The 11,810-nt window shown below is 47.3% G+C and overlaps 1 protein-coding gene across 1 annotated transcript; it reads right to left on the bottom strand.

Annotated features, from left to right (window-relative positions):
- On the bottom strand, positions 1-7,927 carry CNPPD1 (cyclin Pas1/PHO80 domain containing 1). The gene is made up of 8 exons (XM_075829125.1): positions 7,599-7,927; positions 5,455-5,557; positions 4,686-4,767; positions 3,554-3,674; positions 2,407-2,535; positions 1,661-1,722; positions 1,011-1,128; positions 1-737 (listed from the first exon to the last, which is right to left on the bottom strand). The coding sequence occupies exons 1-8, from the start codon at positions 7,698-7,700 to the stop codon at positions 108-110; spliced, it is 1,347 nt and encodes a 448-aa protein (XP_075685240.1). The 5' UTR covers positions 7,701-7,927; the 3' UTR covers positions 1-107.
- Positions 7,928-11,810: the final 3,883 nt, after the last annotated feature.

An 11,810-nucleotide genomic window follows, 5' to 3' on the forward strand; every position in this document is an offset into this window, starting at 1 on the left:
TAAAGTAAAAGCCATGGCAATTTGTATATAGTAGAATAAATTTTCAAAGGAAGTCCTAAAAACAGAGCACAGGCGTGACTAGTGGGAGGGAGCCCGTTGCATATTGGCTAACCTGGAACGATGAAGGTTTTTAACCGGTCAACGCTGCTGCCGCCACAGAAATAGGTCTTTAGCTCCAAATTTCTGGACAAGTCCGTGTTTGCGGGGCCGTCAGGCGAAAGGACGCAGGAGTTGGGGCAGTTGGAGCGAAGAAGTGGGTCATGGAAGCCATAGTGATAGAGTCCAGAAAAGGCAAGACCGTCTGGCTGGTTGTCGGCGCACCGGGTGGCGTTCTTCTGACGGCAGGTCTTGGGCCAGGAGGACAATTTTGGTTTAGCGCAATAGGGACAATATTGGTCAGGAGGTGGCGGTTCCTCGCCTGCAGCGCCCCCTGGATCGCTGTAAGTAAGTGCAGTCAGTACCGAGCCCCATAGATACAACGCTGTCGCCGTGACGCTTGACCGCCTCTCCACAGACTCATCTTCCAGGGAGCATGGAGGAACGGTCGGACCGGCGCCGGAGATCTCCTCTGGTGGAACCGGAACCAAGAGAGGCACGGAGACGACGGAAGACTTCTCTGTACCGGAGGGGAGAAGCGCTGTGCCGTTCATCTCGCCCGTAGCCTTGTGTAATACAGCGACGGAGGCAAAGAAGGTCGCAACGCCCGTCAGGTACACCAGACCGAGGAGACAGGCCAGCTGCGGAGGAGAAGCAAACGGGGTCAGCACAGAAAGGGACGGATCTCACAACACAACTAGGGCTGCGCTCTGCTCACATCATGTTTGGGCCACACAGCTGAAATTTAAAAAAAAACTGCACCAAAACTGCGCTGTGTGAACAAAGCCTTGTGCTTTTTTGCAGGGATTGTAATAAGAGGCAAATGTTTTTCTATTAAAGAACTGAAACCTCATTCTGCACAGATACAATATCAGAGCACCCCCACTTATATTGGGTTGAGTCTCTTTCCTTACCTTGGTTACTTGCTGGCAGAAGTCACTGAAGGTTTTCTGCCACAGCTCCTGCTCCAGCAGCACGGTGAGGTCTGTGTAGGTGAACCAGCCGCGCTTCATACCCTGCTGCTCCGCCACTCTGGATGAAGAAGAAGACAATTCATTTTTTTTTAACCCAAAGTTAGAAAATCAGTATGAATTTTTTCCTATTAACCCCTTTACAACATCCACCGTATATATACAGCGAATGTCGCAGGGGGTGTATGGAGTGGACTCTGGAGGTAAGCACGATCCATTCGCAGCGTGTGTCACCTTCATATTAAATCGCTGACACTCTGCTCTAATGCTCGAGATCACAGCGGATTCTGGCCTATTAACCTCTTAGATGCTGCTGTCAAAAGTACAAAATAAAATGTAACAATTTATTTAAAAAAAATAAAAAAAAGTATTCAAATTTCAAACCCTCCATTTTTTCCATGACATAAAAAATAGAAATAAAAAACATAAAAAAACAACTATATGTTTATAGTAAAAGCCGTTGACACTCAACACTAGAGGGCGCCACAGACCGCCGCTCCATAAAGCAAACATCAGAAAATCCAAAACATTTTGCAAAAACGATTAACGGATGGTCGATCCGATCATAGTACACGGATATTGTCATGACTCACCGGCCCTCCAACCACTGCAGAACCTCAAAGAATTCCCTCGGATCGGTGTACAAGCTCCAGTCCTGTATGAAAAGCAAAAACCAGGGAGAAGCTGTAGGAGCGTATAACAGCGGTGAAAATAAAAACTGAATTTTTTTTGCTGCAAAATAAAACTCAATTTCAAAATCTGCTGCCGACTGGAGAAAAATTCCACTGACCCAATGAGAACGCGGGCCAAAGAGAGGAGACCGGACGGTCACATGACATTAGATAAACGTATGCAGCAAAGCGCCAGGATAGTCATTGATCACTTATATAACATCTGATTGGTTGAAATCAGAAAATCATAATCTACAGATTATCACCGGCTACTGATTAAAAAAAATCCATAAGGGCAGATCAGGTCCGCAGTCTGTTTGTTGGGCAGAATAACATAACCAAGTAACGACAGATCGTAAGGAAAAGGTCGCAATTGTACATTCCGTCAGTTCTCAGGTCGATTACTCCGTGCTCAGTAACCTCAGACAGTCTTTGTAGAGGTCGGAGATCAGTTTTTGGAATGCACTCAGCCATTGTTAAATGTGAATATTCTAGCTCCCTGGAGTCACCACTAGGGGGAGCTCAATAAAGGATTTATTATGGAGTCCAATAGAAGCTCTGCCTAGTAGTGGCTGCAGGAGGCATTGGATGAGGCCCGTTATAAGGCTGGTGCTGGACTTTCTCCTAACACTTCAAAAGCAAATTTAAAAAAAAAAACATGTACTTACGATCGCTCGGAGGAATTTCATCTCCAAGTTATTCACCGTCTGGACATCCAGTCTCCCGGCTGCTCCCCACTCGTCATTGAACACCTCTTCCTCCTCACCTTCGTCGTACAGATACTTACTGGCGACCATCTAGGACAGAAAATAACAAAAACTAGAACAACTTTTGACATAAACTTTCTATACAACATCTGATGAGGAATCACTTGGGTCTTCAGGTTGTTCACATTGCTACATTTCCCACAGTGTAAATCCAGATACACCGGCAGCTGCCACTGGCAAAAACAGAGGACCAATCAGCCCCTCTAACCCTCCTACTGCTCCTCCTGGGAAATGCTTGGGCAGGTGGTAGAGTACAATACAGTTCTGCCCGAGCTCCGCAGGGCGAGTACAGGGAGAGACACTCGTAATCAGCAGCAGCTCGTCGCACAGGAAAGTTTCGTTTTTATTTTTGGCAATATAACAAGTTTTTAAATATTTTGCGGCCATCAAAAAAAATAATAATAAATTGCGGCAAATGTAACAATGTGTAAAAAAAAGTACAACTAAAAAAAAATAACGTATATAGGGAGGGTGGGTTCGGACATATTTGCGTTGTTTCTATTGATATTTGCAATAACAAAATATTGTATTGGCATATTCAAAACCCGCTAAATAAAAAATATGACTGGTTTAAAAAAAACAGCGCCACACCTATCCACAGGTTGTGGGTGGTATTACAATTCAGCCTCATTCACTTTAATCAAGCTTAGCTGCAATACTAGACTCAACCTGTGGAAAGGTGTGGCGCTGTTTTTTCTATTCTTGTTTGAAGGCCAAAATCAGCGCCATAATTAAGGGGGTTAACAGCACTTAAGAACCGGAATAACGCGCTATATACACTATATTTAAACCATATGTCTGCAATTTTAAAAAAGGGTCTGTTACGGGGTTAATACAGTTTACAAAGGAATATTAATCAATCACGGGAAGTATTTTCCAGCCTGTAGAGGAGTCTCGTCGTTGTGTCACACGTCAGGTCACATGTACGAACCACCTGCCCCCGGGAGCGCAGATCAGCGGACCGGTAGAGCAGGTATTGCAGCTGGCGGCCCTGAACCCGGAGAATAACTGCGAGATCATGTGATCGCTGAACCTCCCGCCCACTCACCATGGATATGAGAAAGAGATCGGATGAGGAGATTTGCTGCAGGTATTCGGGGTTCCGGTGTCGCAGTCTCTCTATGTAAACCAGGGCCAACATCATGGAGCAGGGAGAGATGCAGGCCTCCCTAATAACAAAGACACGCACCCGTCAGCGAGGCAGCTGATACCAGAGAGCACTAGACACATCTCTACAATCACTGACATGTAACACATGAATCACCGGACTAAACAGAAACGATATCACGTTATGTAAGAGTCAGTGACATCTTCAAGATCATGGGGGGTCCGGGAGGCTGCCAATAACAAATGGGCTGCTGGATAAAGGGGGCTTCTGCTAATAGACTTTAGACATACCCTAAGAGTGTGATCAGTGGGGGCCACCGTAGATCCTGGATATAAGGGGCCCCTGAGGTAGAAGCGAAGACACGGTTATTTTCTCCCACAAATCTCAATGGAGATGATCTGTGGGGGTCCCATCGCTCGTACCCCCAATTATCACACGATTTATTGGGATTTGGGAACATTACCCAGCACAGCGGCTCCTTTGCTCTATGGACTGATGGGGGGGCCCAGCTCCTGTGGGGTCATTGAGACATGAGAGTGGGAACGTCCGGTTTTCCCACTGAAGAGGATGCTGCACTTGTGCGCCGTTCTCTCCGTTGACATCTATGGGGATTGTGGAGAGAGTCGGGCGAGCGTAGACGCCGCTCCATTGATTACAATGGGAAAAGTAGTCGCTGGCGGCCATGATAGGCGAGGGTCCCAGGGGTGACCTTCAGGCATTTAGCTCATAAGTGAACCCACACGTCCCCCAATTATACTCGCTCCCGCTATACATGCACCACAACAGAACTGTCACTCATCAGTGGTCGGTGGTTACGTCCTGCCCTCCTGCGACATAACATACAGTCTACTCCACCTGCGCTCACGTGACATTCTCATCAAGCTTACATGTACTCCACGGGGCACATTTATCAGGAGTTAGAACGACAAGTCACAAATAAGGCCTGCTGGGAGTTGTAGTTTTACAACAGCAGGACACGGATTGCGGAGCTCTGCTTTAGATTGTAAGCTCTGGTGAGCCGCCTCCCCTCTCCTGCTCTGTAACGCAGGGTATACGCAGACGCCGCACTCACCTGGACACGTGAGACGCATATTTTTTCTGCAGGCGACGGATGGGGCTGGGCGCAGTTTTCTGCAGCAGTTCCACGGCGATGTCTGTAAGAGAAGACGCACAGATGAGATGCGGCTGAGACCCCCGGAGTGGGACGGCAGAACACACGAGGATACAGACGTAATGGCACGTGAACGTGGCGAGGGAAGGGGGGCATCAGGACGACCGCCCCTCTGCGCTCCCTAAACAATCTGCAAATAGTCCTTACTTTACAGTTTTGTGTATGCAGCTCCTAAGCAGCTCTATGAGTCTCCATGGTTACAGACTACAAAACAAACCCTGTGTAGTCTAATCCTGCAGTAACTTGCCCCCCCCCCTCTTTTTGATAACTTACAGACATTACACTTAGTTAAAATGCTCCTTCCATTAGGTGTATACAGCTCCTATACAGATGTGTCTCCATGGTAACAGACTACTAATAAACCTGGTGTAGACTGATCCTGCAGCCGTGTGTTATTCCCTTCCATCTTCAAATCTCTGTAGGTTATCAACAAGACGAGGGCACATTATTGCAGGATTATACTACACAGGGCTTGTTTGTGGTTTGTAACCATGGAGACACACAGGTCTGCATAGGAGCTGTCTACACAAAACCGTAAAGCGAGAACAATCTGCAGCTCGCTTCTTTATTTTAGAGGCAATGCAGCAATAAAAAAAATAAATTTAAATGTCAATTGCAAAATTGTACAGACCCTTTAAATTTTCAGTACGATCAGACAAGACGCACTCACCGGCCACGGGACTGGACAAGTTCTCCATGGGGCAGTCCGCGTCCCATCCGTAATACAGACGCTTCCGGACCCTCTCGCTCAACTGGGGGTGGCCGGGCAGAAACTGTAGAAGAACAGAACGATTCGTATTGTGTTAGCCAAATCCAGGGGTGACTGCAAAGAACCCCAATATCTCGCCCTCGATCTCCCGCTCTGAAGCTGAGATATGGGGAGCTGTATGGCGGCTCCTCACATTGTTCAGCTGCTTCAGTCGTCCCTTTCATACCGGTGACATGGAGGGGACACTGGTGAGAGCAGAAATTTAGGAAAGCAAAAGAAAAGTTGGAGTTTCCTGTAACAACCAATCAGGTCGCAGTTTTGCTTTTCCAAAAAGCATTTGAAAAAAGCGCTGGAATCTGATTGGCGGCTACGGACAACTGCTCCATTTTTCCTTTGCGCCAATTTGAAGGAATCTCAACCAATATGTTGTTGGGAACGGTCGTTCCACAGGAGTTAATATGGGACACGGTGCTGGGTATCTACGCCTCGAAAAGCTGGGTGAAAACTATGGCCGCCAAAGCAGCTCTACTAGGGTTGTCATCCAGTTTTCCCAGAACCCTGAATGGTAAACCTGCCTACGTACGCAGCTTAATGGAAGCAGAGATGCAGCAGTGTGGAACTGTGCAGACGTCTGGGAAAGTTGGGTGACAAACCCCTATGGGAGCTGTAACAATCCTACATTGTCCACGTCCTCCTGTCATGTCACCCAGCTTTCCCGAGTCTTTAGGAGACAACCTAAGATTGTTTGTTACATCTCCCACGGCGGTGATCACCCAGCTTTCCCAGAAACCTGCCCAGATCCACCGTTCCCTTCTTCAGCACTAGTAGCCGGTTTACTGCTCAGGGGAGTAGGAAAGTTGAGAGCGGTCTATAGATTGTCACCAAGCTTTCCCAGTTTTTAACAAGACATTGCCATAATTACAGCACCAGGGTCTTCACCCAGCTTTCCCACAACCCTGATAGGCAGAACAGCTCAGTAATGCATTCCTCTAGCTCCGAAGAACTGCGCAGATTTGAGAATCTGTGATCGAGAAAGGACGATGACGCCGAAGGAGCGGCCATATTGGTTGTCACCCAGCTTTACCACGACCCTGTAAGGCTGAACAGTTAGGCCTAGCTCCCACCATTTTTGTCCCCCTCCGCCTGAGGTATACCTTAGGAGGAGTCCTGATGTATACCTCCAACAGAAGGTAGTGACATATCCCAATGTATAGGCATACAGCGTGAAACGTTGCCCCAATTACAGCGCTACTTGAAACGCGGTGCCCGGGGAAGCCCTTGACGTCACTTATATGATGTTGAGGGGCTTCAAACTAGGAAGTCCCCAGGAAAAGCTCTGAGCCACTGACCATATATGGACAGTGACATCACGGGCTTCCACAAAGCCGGAATCCCCCGGGTCGAACGCTACCTGATGCTCTGCCCAGACCCTGGAGAAGCTTCCGCGACATATACGATCAACGTATACCTGTAATGGATGCTGCCATCATCACACATAGACCGCCATGTTAAAAAAAAGTAGACCGTGCAAAACATCTTTTGTGGGATCCCTCAGGATGGAATAGCGCAGCCTACTACATTACTCCATTCTCCAAAAAAAAACGTATAACGACATATACCAGCCCGACAGAGACAAAAAGGACACGCTTTCGGCCTACGCCGGGCTAATGGAGCTCTATGGACACGTTTAGCGTGCATGGCGGAAGCTTTGCTGATGTACACGACAAACGTAATGTGAACCAGGCCTTAGTTATGAAGCAATACATCCCTCCGGCTCCGCAGAACAGGATAGATTTGCCCATAAGTGATCGAGAAAGCATGGCGACAATTGCGAAGCGGCCATAATGGTTGTCACCCAGCTTTCCTACAGCCCAGAAAGGCAGATCTGCTTAATTATAATTATAACAGACATTGATCAGTACAGAACTGGGTAGACTGGCCGCGCTTAGGGCTCCAGGAAACGTGACGCCCCCAGGGGAGCTGCCATATTATTGGTTGTCATCCAGCTTTCCCAGAATCAAACAAAAAAAACTTTATTTTTATTGTTGACAGAAGACAATTACATTTATACTGATAATGACACAGACCGAGGGCTCCGCACTCACCGGGAACTCCATGAAGTCCTGCGAGGGCAGCTGGAAGCTGTTGCGGCCGCTCTCCTCCCGGGGGTGATGACCACACATGCGGCCGGACATTCTTCGCTCCATGGCGGCTACCAGGTAACGGCGAGGCCGGGGCTGACACCGCTGCACAGGCCTCGGCGCCGCTGATGCTTCTAGTCAGTGATACGACCCGTCTCCGCTGTAGGCCGCTCCTGCTGCCGCGCTTCCGGGACCAGACGAAGGGGAGAGGACGGGGCGGGGCCCGAAGACATGACGTCACGTGTTTACAGGGAGGACCGGAGAAACCCCGCCTTTAAACGTCATTACTCCAGGGAAACAGGGCGGAGCCTGTGCTACAGATACAGGAGGGTGATGAGAAGCAGGATTCCTATCCGTGCCTGGAAAAGCTGGGTCATAAGTAATATTTGCCTCCAGCTTGGCACCCAGCTTTCCTAGACCCCTGATCGGTAAACCTGCCTGGAATTAGGCAGAATTAAAAAAAAAAAAAAGTAAACTAGTATTCTTTAGTATAAATCATTTTCTCTGCACAGAGTTTGTGTAATTTGTGGTAAACCTGCATGGCGGCGCGGTATTCATCAAGATCGCGGCTGCACTTTGACCGCACAGTCGCCGGTACACGTGGCCTCAGCCTAAGGGCTTATTCAGATGATTTTCACGCGCGTCGCACGGACCTATATTAGTCTATGGGGCCGTGCGGACATGTGCATGATTTTTACGCAGCGTTGGTCCGCTGTGTAAGAGTATGTTCACACGTACACGTCCCATATGGCTGAAATTACGGAGCTGTTGTCAGGAGAAAACAGCTCCTGAATTTCAGCCGTGATGACATGTGCAGGCGTTTTTCGCTGCGTCCATTACGGACGTAATTGGAGCTGTTTTTCTATGGAGTCCATGGAAAACGGCTCCAATTACATCTCAAGAAGTGACAGGCACTTCTTTGACGCGGGCGTCTTTTTTAAAAAAAATGACCGTCGGCACAGAACATCGTAAAGCCCATTCAAATGAATGGGCAGATGTTTGCCGACGCTTTGGAGCCGCATTTTCGGACGCAATTCGAAGCTAAAACGCCCGAATTACGTCCGTAAATGGGGTGTGTGAACCCAGCCTAAACGCCTAAGAGTTTTTCAGGCTTTTTTTTTTTTTTTTTTTAACGGCGTTCACGATTCGAGATACAAAACATTTTATTTTTCTAGTTGAGGTCATTATAGAAACGTCGATACCAATCATGTAGGTTTGTGTTTGTTTGTTTTTTAATTTTTCCTATGTTTTTTGTTTTTTTAAGTTTCTATAAACCTTATTGATTTTTTTTCCCCCCTTTCTATTAGGCCGGAGTCACATGAAAGTCTCTGTTTTGCGTCCACAAAACACACCGTTTTTCCTGCGTTGCAGTTCCGCGCGGCATCAGTTTTTGATGTCGGTGCCCATTTCTTTATTTATTTTTTTTCTCTGCATTTCTTTAGCAACTGTTGCGTGAATCACGGACAGCACAGGGATGGCGTCCGCGTGCTGTCCGTGATTTTCACGCTCCCATAGCCTTCAATGGGCGCATGGTCCTCAAAAACGGACCAGAATAGGACATGCAGTGAGTTTCATGCAGCGGAAACACGTTGCGTGAAAAATCGTGGACGTCTGAATAGCCCCATTGAATTACATAGGTCCGTGTGCTGTCCATTGTTTTAACAGACCGCACGCTGACGTATACAACGTTCATGTGAATAAGCCCCTAGTGCCACTATGAGGGTATGTTCACACGCTTAACCAAAAACGTCCGGAAATACGGAGGTTATCAAGGGAAAACAGATCCTGATTTTCAATTTTTTTTTTTAGCAACTCGCGTTTTTCTACGGCTATTTTTTAAGCTGTTTTTTCTATAGCGTCTATGAAAAACAGCAGAAAATAAGCCGTGTGAACATACCCTAACAATGTCTGCGAGCCTGTTTGACAGGGCGTATGGCGGGTGTTCGGATATGTGCACAAACATCTAACCATTGAATGGGAAAAACGGCGCTCTGTTCAGACGGGCCATTTTTTTACATCAGCCGTTTTGAAAAACGGCCGCGTAAGAAAACGCCAGCGAAAAAGAAGTGCATGTCACTTCTTGAGCCGTTTTTCATAGACTCTATAGAAAAACAGCCGTAAAAATCAGCTGTTTTCCCTTGAAAACAGCTCCGTATTTTCAGACGTTTTTTGCTAAGCGCGTGAACATACCCTTAGGCCTCCAGCTGCCATGACGCCTCAGCATTACGGGGAGGCTCAGGATGAACAATTCCAACAATCCAGTGCGGTTTGGCGAGAGACGTAGACAATGGAATTATGGGAGAATATAAAAAAAGATCAGGCCGACGATACACAGTATTTTTCCAATTTTTATTCTCCTAATACCTTGACGCGTTGCTTTCAGCATAATCATACAAATCGATCATTCTGCCCATTGTTGATGCTGGCGAATAAATATGTACCCCTCCCCCTACTGCGTAATCAAAAAAAACCTGTGTAATTATACAAAACATGAATTAAAAAGCGGAGGAGGGGCTATAATGAGTTCTAACCCTGAGGTCACAGTGGAGTTTTCCGGCTATACACCTGTCACAGGTGCGCCCGAGGTATCAGATGTGGGAGCTCCTTCACATTGGCTGCAGCGTACCAAAAAGTGTTTAAAGAGTAGAAGCCGGTCATAGAGCACCCCGAAGCCCCGCCCATCAAGGGAAACAAGAATCCTACACATTAGATTTCCACCTGTCTGATGCCATTTTCCTTTGAGATAAGCGGCATCAGGTGGGTCCGATTGCCGCTTATCCCATATCCCTAAGCAAATAACATGGCGGGAGTGTTTTTAGCATGATCTGTAATTTAATGAGTGATTTTGGCAGCACGACTGTGAGTAAATATCAGATTCGGCTTGCAGCCACACCTGAAAATTCAGGTTTGAGCGCAGTTCGGCCTCACACGCAGCTGTATTACGGCTTTGTACAAGTTCCCAGTTGTACGGAGCCGTTACACGGAGTCCATAGAGGTCGATAAGATCCATACTGTACCTCGGATTTTATATAAAGACTTCAGTAAGAGAATACAGAGCATACAGCAGCACATAGAGCGCGGTCCGACAGCGAGGATTTCTTTAGCCTGCATAAACTGTGCGATCAGCCGACAAACGACTGTTTGATCATTTGTCGCCTGGTCGCTGCCACGTTTACACGCACCAGATCGGCAACGAGCATCATTAATAAAGTTTGTTCGGCCGATTTTTTTTTTTGCCTGTGCAAATGCGCCTTATAAGAGGTCTTGGAAGCTGAGATGTGCGCTGCTGTATGTAGGGTCAGGAGAGTGTTGGTTCCTGCAGAACAGATACAGAGGAAGGTTAATAATCTATATGGCTCTGCAGGGTCAAAGAAACAAATATACTTGTTTTAGTCCGCAGAGCCATTACACAGGGACACTAGACCAGGCCTTCAGTGTATGGACCTTGCATACAGCAGCCTAAATCTAAGCTTCCTTGTATCCCCCTTGATTTTAGGTTTAGCAGACCCTGCTGTCTCAAGGCGACAACCCCTTTTTAAAATAAAGCCGGCATGTCGATCAGATGTGATTTCAGAGCGCACAGTCGCCCTGCAGTGGCCGCCGCAGGGAAACCGTAGCGTTACATGGCGGCCATCCATATAGTGCACGGACCTGCCGGGTACACGACTCTGGCTCTCCATTGTGACACACAGAAGGGGATCCCGATCTTGATGTCCATATGTCCTAATAGGACGGGGGTTGTAGAGAAAAATCACTTTAAAGAGGCTCTGTCACCAGATTTTGCAACCCCTATCTGCTATTGCGGCAGATCGGCGCTGCAATGTAGATTACAGTAACGTTTTTATTTTTAAAAAAAACAGCATTTTTGGCCAAGTTATGACCATTTTTGTATTTATGCAAATGAGGCTTGCAAAAGTCCAAGTGGGCGTGTTTAAAGTAAAAGTACAACTGGGCGTGTATTATGTGCGTACATCGGGGCGTGTTTACTACTTTTACTAGCTGGGCGTTCTGACGAGAAGTATCATCCACTTCTCTACACAATGCCCAGCTTCTGGCAGATCACGCTGTGATGTCACTCACAGGTCCTGCATCGTGTCGGACGAGCGAGGACACATCGGCACCAGATGATTCTGCAGCAGCATCAGCGTTTGCAGGTAAGTAGCTACATCGACTTAC

Source organism: Rhinoderma darwinii, chromosome 6 (genome assembly GCF_050947455.1).
Source record: "Rhinoderma darwinii isolate aRhiDar2 chromosome 6, aRhiDar2.hap1, whole genome shotgun sequence".
Lineage (NCBI taxonomy): Eukaryota > Metazoa > Chordata > Amphibia > Anura > Rhinodermatidae > Rhinoderma > Rhinoderma darwinii.